We start from the raw sequence: 13,655 nt of genomic DNA on the forward strand, positions 1-13,655 counted from the left end.
ATAAATAGGTTGAAAGTATATTTTTTGCAGCTTTTAGTTTTTAATATCAATTTACAATATGGTCACCCAACACTTAATAATAGCCTCTACCTCAAGAGGTAGAGGAGCCAAATGACTGGCTCACTGCTGCCAACTAGTGGTCAGAGGCTGAACTACAACATAAAAATGAACGGCTAGCAGGAAAGTTGACATTTTAAACCTTAATAAAAAATCGATACGGGCCTTTAGAATATCGATACAGTATCGGGAAATGAAATATCGCAATATTTCAGTGTATCGATATTTTCTTACACCCATAATAATAATAATATTATAAACAGAAAGTCAATGGCGGGTTTCCTTCATGTAATTAATTATTAGACTGTAGTTTTCATCAGTGAATAAGTTAGTAATAAACAGAAACAGGAGACTTGTGAATTACATTCACATTACATTATTTTTACTACATATCTACTGAATATCTCTTTTTATATATTTAATGTTAGGGGGTGTTAAACAAAACCTAAAATACTGACATTCTAGTCACTTCCAAAGGTTTGATTCTTTGCACATTGGTCAACTTTCTTCAAGTGGCAGTTCTTCATTCAACCTTGCATCGTTTTAGGTATTTGACATGAAGGCTGTGCATGGTTCAGAGCTACGTAATGGATAGACTAGAGAGTGAGAATTGTTGACGTTAATGTGATGCTTACAGTCTTATCACTGGCGTTGTCCTGCGCCATTCTAACACTTAACCTTCGCTTTTACGGCGCGAGCCTTTGCCAGTCAAAACGCCCGGCCTCGCTTCTTCTTCTGCTTGATCAGTGACGCAAACGTTTGTTTCTAATTGTGAAAACGGCAGCGTCTCGTTAGGCAGATTTGTTAGTTCACACGTGCAGCAATTATCTCGCTTCGCGTGTTTGTTTCCTTCTGCAGGACTTAATTTGTGGTTTAGTTCAATGCCATCTCCAAAGGAAAAAATAAATAAATACGAGCTGCAGTAGCAGATAAAATGACCTGTTCTGAGCATTCACGTTCTTCCACTGTTACACAACTATCTCCTGGGGTGACGCAGAGCTTACGCAGACCTGACCGTTTTGATTTGCATTTGTTTTCTCTTCATCTGCATAAACATTATCCTCTGTGTAAGGTTTTACTTCGTCAAACAGACATGAGGTCAACATTTGCCTTTAATTAAAAAAAATAAGCCTTTTTTATTTTTTACATTGCATATAAAACGAGTTCCAAAAAAATTGAAGTTGCAGAAATGTGGCTAAATATTGGTGTCTTACAAGAATAAACAAAGCTGATGAGTATCATAGCAACAAAAATATATCCTGCTCCAAATGTGAATGCAGCTGCGTATTATAAAAGCTCACTAGTATAACTTGCTGCTTGTGTGCCGAGCATCCGTTCCAGCTTTTGACACATTTGCAAATGGAAAAGTAGGAGAAAAAAAACACTCCTGTTTTTTAGATCTAAGAAGCAATTTTTTGTCATAAAACATGTCACATGACATCATTGCAAAAACTTTCCCTCCTTGCTTCACATCCCCTCGCCTGGCACAAGTAGGTCAGCGTGTTAGTAGTAAAACGTCCAACTCGCCTGTCTTTTTGACCTACTTTTGCTTTCCCGCCCGTGCAAGAGACCCCGTGTCTTTCCCTAACGAACGACTCCGCCGTTCGCTCTAATCCCAGTTAATTCGTCTGATACGCATTTTTCAGATCGTGTTTATGCAGTGAATCGCTTGCAGAGTTTTAGCTGGTGACCCCACGTTCATAAAAGGGTTTCCTGCCACCAGGACGCAATTAGTGGAGTTTGTAGAAAGAAGATAAGAAGGTAGGAGTGTCTGGTGTCYGGGAACAGACACGAATAGATTTCTTTCAGCAGCGTTGTACAGATTTGTTTAAGCTGGCCAGATGAACAAAGCTTACAGTGACTGTGTTTTGTATTAGGTCAGTTGGTCTGAGTCTAGCCTTGCTGTGTCACTCTGACCTCAGGAGAACACAGCCAGCGACCCCAAACACCCCCTGAACCGGGACAGTGATTTTAGGCAGAGTTGTTTCACTAACTATCAGAAAAGCTTCTGGAGGTCAACAGACAGAGATGAAGAAAATCATGTGCTCAGCTAGTGGGAAAGTTTTACCTTTATGAATAAAAAAGCTATTATTTACAGTACATAGTTCTTATCTTCCTACATCCAGGCACTGACTTCTCAGTAGGATAAACAAACCAAAACCAAGTTTGTACTAAAGAGAATGCACGTGAGAGGTCAATAATAGTTGTGTACTGTTGGGTTAAAGGGTGTACAAACAGATAKATCGATAAAGTGGAATTTTCATTATATCCCAAACTTAAGAAAGCATGAAGGTGAACAAAACAAATTACCAAATTATTCATACTAATCTAATGGCACAAACTTCTTTCACAGACACTATTACTTTAATGAATGTAGTTCCTGCATAGTTGCGTTTCTTGCCAGTTAGATCATTCACAGTGTTAAAGTACATGACTGCTGGGAGCAAGTCCCAACATTTTGTCTTTGTCCACACTCATGGACCAATCCCAATAATGGCAATTTTATTTTACCATGTGCGTTGTTGAAAAGGTACAATCATTGTGTCTGTATAACATCCTTTAGCATTTGAAAATGATTAGTTAATATTTTATGAAAATAATAATAAAAAAACAGATAAATCTGTTAACAGGTTTCTAACCAAGTTGGCAAACTTCTAGCACGGTCTAATGGGAAATAATCAGTTAACTAAATGAAACAATAAGCTTTTTTTAAATTCTCTGTGTTAATGACATCCAATAAAGATACAGTATGTGACATCTTTCACCGTAATGTAAATGCTGGATTATGTTCTTCTATTTCTCGTCTCAGGAAACTCCTTAAAGTCGTGTTTTTTTTAGCTCATAAGACAAATGCTCAGATGCCTGGGTGACTGACTGTGAGGACATATATAAACTAAAATGTTAGTATTTCACTTGCAGTTGTAAAAACAGAGCCATGAGAATTATGTATTTTAAATGTTCCTGCAAGTAGAAGTAATTTATAGCACACCGTCCTGCTTGTTAAGACTTGATTAGGCTGGAATGATGCAGGAAGCCGCCTCCTCCTTATTTTGGTGCCTATAGCAACAGTACAGGAAGTCCACATTACTGCTGCTCTGCGTACACCTCTGACTAACYTTTACTCTTGGTATATCTTATTTTGGGTTGTTCTTAGTACAGTACAAATTTTATTTTAGAAATGATGCAACACAGTTAATAAATAGTGAAAGGAAAAATATGTAAATTTTGGGTCTGTTAGGTCATTAGTATTTGTTTATGCTGACAGACTTTGCGTATAGAGATATTTAAACATGTTGAAGGTTGTTTGAGTCATCTGGTGTCTGTGTGATTCAGTCTGAAGAGTCAGTTTATGCTTTTTTTAATATAAAGTCAGAGAAATGTCTCATTTCAGTCAAATGAGACACTGACAGGAACAGAACTTACATTTCATCTCAGAAGCCCAAACAATAAACTGAATTTATAAGACAGAATAAAAAATACTGTGTGAGAACTGCTGTATCTTGGTTTGTTTTTGTGCAAAATGGAAAATAAGACATTTTGCTTTCAGAAGTGAAAAGACACTTTTGTATTTTTTGTTTTAAGTAACTCATTTATATGCTGTGAAATGACTTGATAAGAAATATTGAATTGAACCAGGTTGCTAAGAGATGGCTCCTTAAAGCTGATCTCGCTGTTTTTGCACCAATCAGTCAATAAACTAGAGCATAATCTGCATTTTAAAGCTGCTCTTATTCATACAAATCCAAGTACCGGTAGTCCCTTTGATCTGCCTTCTTCATTGTTATCAGCGAGTCATTAAGCAGAAACTGGACTCTTCACCAGCATTAAGTTTCTGTTTGTCCTCATGTCTCCCCATCAGAACTGACAACAGATATGTCTTATGACTCATCATTTGAGCTGCTGGCTGACATATTTTAAACCCTTTCAGGGCTTTTTATAAAGAAATAATTGGACTTTTCACGGCACTGCACATTTTTGGATTGGGGTTTAGATGTAGCCAAATGGACCTCTTACGGGTTTGACCAGGGTTCTTAACATTTCTAATTTTGGAACTTCGTAGGTGATCAGGTCATCGCAACCTTAAAAGTTTAAATAAAGAAACCTATTTTGCGTTCTTGAAAACACACAACCTTACATCCATCCTGAGACATATTATGTTATGGTGCCCTTTAACATAGAAATGTCAAACTGCACAACTTGACACCCCATGGGTCAAGGATGAGGTTATGAAGTCGACCCGTCTGACATGTTTTTTACATTTATTTTATAATTAATAAACTTAGAGTTTGACATCCCTCTTCCTGTCATTCTGCAGGTTCTTGCTGCAGAGTCTTGAGGATTTGGACTCCAGCCTCCGTAAGCTCAACTCTCGTCTGTTTGTGATTCGAGGCCAACCCACAGATGTCTTTCCCAGYCTTTTCAAGGTGACACGTCTGCTGCGTTAACCACTGAGCAGCACAGATATATTGTGGAAATCCTTCATTTAGAATATTTTTCCTCCTTGTTTTGCAGGAGTGGAAGATCAGTCGTTTGTCTTACGAGTACGACTCTGAGCCCTTRGGGAAAGAGAGAGATGCTGCCATTAAGAAGCTGGCCTCTGAGGCTGGAGTGGAGGTGACTGTTCGCATCTCCCACACCCTCTATGACCTGGACAAGTGAGTTCAAATGATCCAAGTTATCTTTTGGTAAAATCACCCGCACATTTGTTTGGCTTATGACAACTTTGTTATTGTTTTTGACCTTCAGGATCATAGAGTTAAATGGGGGTCAGTCCCCCCTCACCTACAAGCGGTTCCAGACCCTCATCAGTCGTATGGATCCAGTGGAAATGCCTGCAGAGTCCATTACAGCTGAGATCATGGGGAAATGCAGTACACCCCTGTCTGAAGACCACGATGACAAGTTTGGGGTTCCATCGCTGGAAGAACTGGGTGAGTGAGGCCAAAATCTAATTGCAATACTAAAACAGAACAAAAACTCAGAATTAAATCATGCTTTTTGTGTGAATCTTGCAGGTTTTGACACCGAGGGTCTGTCCTCAGCTGTGTGGCCCGGAGGAGAAACTGAAGCTCTCACACGACTCGAGAGACATTTGGAAAGAAAGGTTGGTCCGATTGATTAAAGTACAGTTTTTACAGACACAACACCTTCTGCTTTTTTTTTTTCAACTGATCGTGTGATTGTGTTATCAGGCGTGGGTGGCCAACTTCGAGCGTCCCAGGATGAACGCCAACTCGCTGCTCGCCAGCCCTACAGGCCTGAGCCCGTACCTGCGCTTCGGCTGCCTCTCCTGTCGCCTCTTCTACTTCAAACTCACCGACCTCTACAGGAAGGCAAGCGTATTTACAAACCTGATGACTCTTAAGCAGCGTTTCCCCTAGAGGATTGGCCTTCTCCAATCTTTGTTTAGAGTTACGGAGCATGTTGTCCCATTAGCACGATGACAAAACTGCCTGATAACAATCATTTGTGCTGGCTCAGATTATCTGGCCAAAGATACGATTAGTTTCTGTCCAGGTATTTCTAAACAGCACAAACAATATTAGTTTTCCTCCTTCTACCATTTGTATCCACTGAGAGGGTATAATGAGACTAGTTGTTTACTTGTAGGGGCTGAACTTTGAAAATTTGTATATTTTAATGATAGGCGATGTCATTGAGCTTTCTGCTGATAAGATGCACTGAATATTATGACTCAACTGTGGAGTGGCAAAGTTTTTTTGTTTAATCAGTAACTAAAACTGAATTCTTTTAATTGAATGATTAGTCCAAGCTATATAAAAACAGAACAAGTCAATAAATCAATTTGCTGAGTCATGAACCGTTTCTTTACAAATGCTTCATTACAGGTGAAGAAGAACAGCTCCCCTCCCCTGTCGCTCTATGGCCAGCTGCTGTGGCGTGAGTTCTTTTACACCACGGCCACCAACAACCCCTGCTTCGACAAGATGGAGAGTAACCCCATCTGCGTCCAGATCCCGTGGGACCGAAACCCCGAGGCGCTAGCCAAGTGGGCCGAGGGCCAGACCGGCTTCCCGTGGATCGATGCCATCATGACTCAGCTGCGGCAGGAGGGCTGGATCCACCACCTGGCCAGGCACGCCGTGGCCTGTTTCCTGACGAGAGGAGACCTGTGGGTCAGCTGGGAGGAGGGCATGAAGGTAGAACATGTTGGGAGATAAAGCTAAATCTTGTTCTTAAGTTATTTAATCCTTTTTTTTTCAGCTAACACAATCCTGTTTGTGTTTGTGTACCCAGGTGTTTGAGGAGCTGCTGTTGGATGCAGACTGGAGCGTGAACGCAGGCAGCTGGATGTGGCTGTCCTGCAGCTCCTTCTTCCAGCAGTTCTTCCACTGCTACTGRCCAGTCGGCTTTGGCCGGCGCACTGACCCTAATGGAGATTACATACGGTACGATTAGAACACATCAATCAGTGTTGTCTAATTCCGCAACAATATAATATTTTACTTAAAAAACGTTGAATTTGTTTTGTTTTCTTGTTCAGACGCTACCTGCCCATTCTGCGGGGATTTCCAGCTAAGTATATTTACGACCCGTGGAACGCTCCAGAGGCGGTGCAGAAAGCTGCCAAATGTATTGTTGGTGTCCATTATCCAAAACCAATGGTGAACCACGCCGAGGCCAGCTGTATCAACATCGAGCGAATGAAACAGATCTACCAGCAGCTCTCCTGTTACAGAGGCCTGGGTGAGAACACAGGGATTTGTAGAAGACAAATATTTTATCAAGAGATGATTTAAAATTAAAACAATGATTTGTTTATGTGTTTGTTCTCCTTGTTGATTGTATTCTCAGGTCTTTTGGCGACAGTTCCGTCCAACTCTAATGGTAACGGAAACAATGAGGCTTCCTCAGATGGGATGGGATTCCCTGCTGAAGTGTCACAAAAGTCTGCAGCTCCAACTGGTAAAAAGAAACAACATTCTCTCAAAATCTGAAGTTAGCTTTTTTTCTACTGCTGTCAGGGCTTCAGTCAATGGTTAGTCTCTAATAGGGGGCTAAAGGAAGAATGGAGATCATGTTTTTTGTTCTGTTCTTCAGCCTACCAGATGCCTGTTCATCCACAAGGAGACTGGCAAAGTGGAGTCATGATGTACATTCAGAGCGATCCACAAAACAATGCTGTCACTCCTCAGCAGGGTGGGGATCATTTTAAATTTAATAATTAACATATTGTACAGACATTTTAATTTTCTTCCTTATTTTTAATACCGTTTTCTGCTTTAATTTAAAGTTCCAGGTTATGCTGCAGGTACAAGTATGATGTGTTACACACAAAACAGCCAGCAGATTCAAGCTCCTGTCATCCAGAAAGGTGAGCAGAAGAAAACTAAAACTATGTTAAATCAATAATCTAAAACATTTTTTTTCCCTTTCGAGATTGTCTAAAAACAAAACGAAATATTTACTTAACTGCTTTTTATTCATTTAGGCCCTGAACACCACCTCGCCACACAGACCAGTGGGAAAAGACACAATGAGGACTCTGGGAACGGCAGGGGATCCAAAGTCCAGAGACAGAGCAACCACTGATGTTAGTACTAATTTACTATAACTTTATTTTTGTTGGTATTTCAGCAGTTTATACAATGAGATATTCAGCCTTTTCAGTCATTTTTGTTCTCATTTTAAAAGAATAGAGGTTTCTTCYACAACTTTAAAATCCTTCAAAATAGTTAAACCTCTCCTGCGTTTTTCACCTTTTGTTCTGGTTCTGCTTTTTTAATCTGTGCTAGTTTAGGCTTCCTTCAGTTTCTTTATTTTCTTTTTTCTGCTTTGTCAGCTATCTTCCGGCTCTTTCCAGCTATTATAGTTTAATTTTTTGTGCCCTTTTTTTATTTTTTTTGCTAATTTAAGCAAAATTTTTGCTTATTTTAGCTCTTTTCTGTAATTTAAGATAATTTGGGCCTTTATCAGTTAAATTCACCTTTTTTGTGTTAGCTACTTCTTTCAGCTGCTTAATTCAGCAAATGTGCTTTTTTGCTAATTTCTGCTTTTTTTGTCTATTTTACAACAATTTTGTACATTTTTTTCTGTATTTTTTCATTATTATGATTTTTTTTAAAAAAAAAATCAAAAAAAATGTTCAGCATTAGGCATTCACACTGCATTTTTGCAGAAACTCCTGAATTTAAAGTCTAATGCTTCAACGTGACTCTTTTTTTTTTCGTCCCAGGTGGTCCTGCACAGCACCCATCACACCAAAAACCAAAACAGGCACTAAAACGTTTGCTCCAGCACCGTGTTGCATGAACGCACCTTCAGATTGAACACCCTAACCGTCCCCATCACCAAATGTTTTTAACTCTCAAGTAAACGGACTGTAAATTATCCCGAGGACTGCACATCCCAGGCAGTGCTGACGAGACTGAAGCAGCTGTTTGACCGTGCTTCTCTTTGGGTTATAACATTGGGACAAACATCCTTTTTTGTATATAATGATTTTGCTAATTGCAGCTCAAACACAACTTGTACATATTTTGATTTGATGTGTTTTCTCTCTGCATAGCCATAGACCCGTTGATATATTTTTGATATGAGGAAAATGTGAAAGGATTATTTCTTTTTTTGTCGGGGAGGGGGGCCAATTTTCAACAAAAACAAACAAAAGACAAAAACATTTGCAGAATATCTGTACATTAAAACAAAAAAGCAGAGAAAGCTTCTTGTCTGTGCTAGTACAACCATATGCCTGCAATTTTTTTCCTACATTAGTTTTTAAGCCACCTGATGTATACTTATTAACACAAATGTTTTGATCGTTCTCTGTCATTACGTGTGAACGTGTCTCATTCCTTATCAGGTCATATGACATCCTTTTGTTGCCTGTGTTTGTTATGCTTCATTAGAATGAGAGGAATAGAGGCTTCACATCATGGTGCCCCCTGTAAACTCCTGATTAATAAATGTACAAACTGAASAGTTTCTTGTTTTCTTTGATATAAACTCCGACGTGTAAATTCTCATTTATTAAGTTTGATTTTCTGTTGCAAAATATAATGGCTGAAATTCAAAAGAAGTTTTGATTTTAAAAGTACTCGTCTAGTAATGCTAAATACAATGATCAGAGAGACGGTGACCAGYAGTGGTAATTCTGCAGTAATGTAACGGCAGTGTTAAAACAAATGTAATTTTTGTTAAAATGCATACACCAACAGGCCGAACACACACCACTAAACCCTGCCGTCAGCCAGCTCGCACATGTGAAGCAGCATGTGCTTGTTATGTATGTATTACACAGCTAAAACGACACCGAAACAGCAGCACAAACTCGAATAAACAACACGACGACTAGAAAGCACACAGGCAACGTTTGCTTAAACAAAACATGCATTAATGTGGTTTATGTGACCTACTTTCGGTGTTTTTTTTATTTTTATTTTCGCTGTATAAACACCGCTCTGCCGCTGCTTTGATTTCATAACATGACAGAACCTGGTGGGCGGAGTCAAAATAGCGGAGCACGTTAGAGGCACGTGACAGTGAGCAGGCTGTAGCTTGGCTCGTGGCGTCGTGGGAAACGTCTAGAAACACCGCCGCCGCAAGGCGGGAAAAGAGAAACAGCGACTGGATGCTGCTGCCATCCTTTCCCATCAGCACAGAGACTCCAGGTTTGTAGAAAAAAAGTAGTTTAAAGCAAGTAGTGAAGAAAAACGTTACTTTCATTGTGTTGAAGCTCGGCAGCAGCTGAAACAAATTAGCCCTTCAGGTTAAAACCAATGGCCTAAAATAGTTTGAAAAACTTTATGTTTTGGTCATTTTACATTGCTTTCTTTGTAGTTTTGTGCAGTTTTACATTATGTCTAATGTTTCGTTTTTTAAAAATTTGTCATACAGTAAACATATTGTGTCATTTGAAGATAATTGGAAAGTTTCATTAAATTTTTGGCAATAATTGGCGAGGATATAGATGTGGATTCAAAGTCATCTGAAAATATTAAGTGACAATGAAGGACAACATTAAGGTGCACATTTTAGACGTGATTTATAAAAGGGAATTCTAGAAACCAACAAACATGGGAAAAAAACTGCCTTATACAGAGGAGGTGGTCTCGCCTTGACTCCTGACAGTTTCGCCACCATTTACACTTTGAAACATGTGACCAAAACAAACAACCTGATGGAGGGGTAATGACCCACAGAACCAGGTACTGCTATGATCAGAGCTGAAAATGTTATTTAGATGACAGCTGAAACATCTAAAATCTTAAACCTGACATTAAATTTGTATTTCTATTATTTTAGCACCCTTAACAATCAACTGGACCTTGATTCTGACAACATTTCAGTTCCTGTGCAGGGAGCTTAATCAATGGTTGACTGAGAATCTTCACCAGAGCACTTCAGCACACGCTCACAAAGGGGTTACATTAATAAATAAAACAAAATGCAACTTTTAAAATCTTGTATGATCAGACTTCAGAAAACACATGCATCATAAAGCAGCTCCTGCATCACATGGAGAAAACCGTAGACACTCACCAACCTCCACAAACATTTGGTTTCTCTTTAAATCCCTGGGCTTTTATCAGTTCTCACAATTCCCCAAGCAGCACTAATATTTCTACTTTATGAGCTTATTTTAGCTCATTACATCCATAACGTACTCAGGTGTGCACACAGACCAGGTTGTAGTTTTATTTGTTAAATAAATTGACTTATAACAAACTTTGTATTTTTTTTTATTTTTAATGATACAACCGTCTATTATTCATCAGGCTGAGCAAATAAAAAAAATAAGTTACTTACTATTTCAATTACAACTGGTTGTGTAACAGCTCCTCACCTGTAGTATCCAGCTTTAACCACATGAGGGKACTGTAAGCCTTACAATTGAATACTTCCTTTTTTGTGTTATTGTGTACACTACGTAAACAAAATAAAAACCATCTCCTTAAGAGATTCTTCACTTTGTTACCACATTGACCAAATACAAATATCTGAGTTCAAACACGTAAAACATATTTTTTCTGCACATTATCAAACAGCAGATATACTTAGCTCCCAGCGTTTGTTGTTTGTCTTTGATGATAGACACAGTTGTCCCTTGACAGCAGCAACCAGGAGGGCTTCGGGGTTTTACTGGAACCACCTGCTGTTGTCGTGTTGCACACAGGCATGTTTGATCAGCCCTCCCTGGGCTGAGACAGGCACGGGACGTGAACACTTTGCGTCGTGATCCTCTCAGGCCACAATTAGCTTTTCTTAGCTCAGACAGAGCCTCGCAAGACTTACACCACGACTGAAACGTAATCCCCCGTAGATAATAAGTGTTGTCTATCATGTAGATTTACAGAAAAGCAACATCAGGAGCTTCATCCCAAGGAAGTTAATTGGGATTCCCAGACGCTGCAGAGCAACTGTTGCTCGCAGTCATCCCATTAAAGCTCTGTCCTTTTAACGCCGGGCTTTTGGAAATATAAATTGTCYTCTTTAAACTTTGGTGTTGGCGGAATAGTGCTGTAATTGGCTGTGTGCTTAAAGCAGAAGGCCACTCAGTGCAATAAACTTTTAATTGCATTCCTAAGAGGATGCATAACGGAGCTGTGACACTCATTCTGTGCACCATTGTTCTTACAGAGGTGGTTCTCTGTAAGAACGCCTCTGCAGACCAACTGACTTAATATTTACATTTGGATATTAAAAGTAAATGTTAATCCTGGTAAATSGGACAGTGCTAACGCCCCATCATTAAAATCCTCTTAAGCTGTGGTGCACTTAAGAGTTTGTGCTAAAGCTTTGGGCGTTTGTCGCTTTTAAATTAGGCGATATAGCTGAACAGTTTTTCTTCCAGAGGAAGTCAGAATGAAAAATGCTTCCCCTGAGTTTGGTAGATTCTTCTTGGCTGTTCGAAGTATGGGAGGTATTTGTTCGGGACATGCCCTGTGTCGCTTTGTGGGACTGGACAGCACAAGTATGCACGTACATCTGTTGTGTTTCTGAAATAGTCTCTCATTTTGTCCTTAAAAAGGAATGAGGAGCCCTGTAGGGTCAGAGATGGCAGCAGGGAGGGGGGGTCTTTGGTAGATAAAGTAGGCGAGTGTTTATGACAAGACTTGGTGGAGGAGAAAATAGACCAATCCATGTGTCTCAAAATCTGTCCTGTTGTTGACCCACACCCTGGAGACTGTCGCCAAATGGTCACATGACGAAGGCAAACCCTTAAAACCCCTCACCCTGCGCATAGAGGAGTCCAGTCATTGCTTGGGTTTGAGACGCCATCATGTCCGACACTGAGGAAATCGTGGAGGAGTACAAGGAGGAAGACGAGAAGGATGAGAAGAAAGAGGAGGAGAATGAGCACGACGAAGGGTCCAAACCACGACATAAGACCACTTACGTCCCAAACATGGCTCCTCCAAAGCTCCCCGATGGCGAGAAGGTTGATTTCGACGACCTCCACCGCAAGAGACTAGAAAAGGATTTCAACGACCTCCAGGCCCTCATAGAGCAACACTTTTCCAGCCGCCAGAAGGAAGAGGAGGAGTTGATGGAGCTCCGCAGCCGCATCGAACGCCGCCGCGCCGACAGGGCTGAGCAGCAGCGTGTCCGTGCGGAGGAAGAGCGAGAGCGCCAAGCACGGGTGGCCGAGGAGAAGTCGAGGCGCGAGGAGGAGGCGGCCAAGCTGCGCGCAGAGGAGGAGGCCAAGAAGAAGAAGATATTCTCCAACAAGTCATTCGGCGGCTACCTGCAGAAGGTTGAGCAGAAGAAGGGCAAAAAGCTGACCGCTCGGGAGGAGAAGAAGAAGGCCCTGATGGAGCGCAAGAAGCCCCTCAACATAGACCACCTAAGCCAGGAGAAGCTGGTGGAGAAGGCGCAGGACCTCTGGCAGTGGCTCCATCACCTGCACGCTGAGAAGTTCGAGCTAGCTGAAAAGCTGAAAAGGCAGAAGTATGAAATACATGTGCTCCGAAACCGAGTCAGCGACCACCAGAGGGGCTCCAAATTGTCTAAGACCTCCCGTGGGGCCAAAGGCAAGTCCGTCTCCAGGAAGTGAAGACAAAAAAAAAATCCACATTTTTTTTTGGACTGTTTGGTGATCTCTGACTTGTATCATGAAAGCTATCCCAGGAACTTTGTAGAGGATTGTTAAGAGATAAAAAGCAGTATAACAACTTCATTTGTGTTAAATATAATCAATAATTATTTTGTTTACATCTAATTTTAAAAATATATCCACAGTGAGAGTTGTAGTAGCAGTTATATTTTCATTGTCCAATTGTTTATGGTTAATTTGCTAAATATATATCTCCTATATATAACTGTGTTTTATTTTGAAATGTCTCAGTAAACTCATTTTTCTTCTCTTTGCTTGGTTGTTACATCTTGAACTTAACGTCTTCAGACATGTCTTGARGGGAGCAGGGTTGGGTTAGATGAGCAAAATGTCAAACAGGTGCGGCACAGCTGACTTCTGGATTCTAATTTAGGCTCTGGTGTTTCTGAAGCAGTATTGTTTTGGGACCTAAACTTTAGAGCTGAACTTTTGTGTCTACAAACAACTTGTTACTGAACCAGTGTGAAAATGAACTTTAAACACTTTATTATTGAAAAGACACATAATGAAACTATATATA

General features: G+C 40.3%; 2 protein-coding genes across 3 annotated transcripts in view; both read left to right on the forward strand.

The window, feature by feature from the left end:
* cry1a (cryptochrome circadian regulator 1a) overlaps positions 1-8,998 on the forward strand; it is a 12,235-nt gene extending 3,237 nt beyond the window's left edge. Inside the window, exons 2-14 of one of the 2 annotated variants that reach the window (XM_014034491.1) lie at positions 4,373-4,481; positions 4,570-4,712; positions 4,804-4,988; positions 5,073-5,161; positions 5,250-5,390; positions 5,907-6,218; positions 6,316-6,467; positions 6,563-6,765; positions 6,874-6,984; positions 7,120-7,218; positions 7,319-7,393; positions 7,511-7,612; positions 8,255-8,998. In XM_014034491.1, coding sequence (XP_013889945.1) covers positions 4,373-4,481; positions 4,570-4,712; positions 4,804-4,988; positions 5,073-5,161; positions 5,250-5,390; positions 5,907-6,218; positions 6,316-6,467; positions 6,563-6,765; positions 6,874-6,984; positions 7,120-7,218; positions 7,319-7,393; positions 7,511-7,611 — 1,720 coding nt within the window. In that variant the 3' untranslated portion in view covers position 7,612; positions 8,255-8,998. Of the gene's footprint in view, positions 1-4,372; positions 4,482-4,569; positions 4,713-4,803; positions 4,989-5,072; positions 5,162-5,249; positions 5,391-5,906; positions 6,219-6,315; positions 6,468-6,562; positions 6,766-6,873; positions 6,985-7,119; positions 7,219-7,312; positions 7,394-7,510; positions 7,613-8,254 lie in introns of both variants that reach the window. The other variant, XM_014034490.1, reaches the window with a different exon arrangement.
* A 3,257-nt stretch (positions 8,999-12,255) lies between these two features.
* Positions 12,256-13,389, forward strand: LOC106537123 (troponin T, cardiac muscle isoforms). Its single transcript, XM_074559782.1, has one exon. The coding sequence runs from the start codon at positions 12,302-12,304 to the stop codon at positions 13,073-13,075; it is 774 nt and encodes a 257-aa protein (XP_074415883.1). The 5' UTR covers positions 12,256-12,301; the 3' UTR covers positions 13,076-13,389.
* The last annotated feature ends 266 nt before the right edge of the window (positions 13,390-13,655 follow it).

This window comes from Austrofundulus limnaeus, unplaced genomic scaffold (assembly GCF_001266775.1).
Source record: "Austrofundulus limnaeus strain Quisiro unplaced genomic scaffold, Austrofundulus_limnaeus-1.0 Scaffold2140, whole genome shotgun sequence".
Classification (NCBI taxonomy): domain Eukaryota; kingdom Metazoa; phylum Chordata; class Actinopteri; order Cyprinodontiformes; family Rivulidae; genus Austrofundulus; species Austrofundulus limnaeus.

What these genes read in the sequence shown, in the direction of transcription:
- LOC106537123 (XM_074559782.1), top strand. Translation starts at nt 12,302, where the DNA reads ATGTCCGACACTGAGGAAATCGTGGAGGAGTACAAGGAGGAAGACGAG.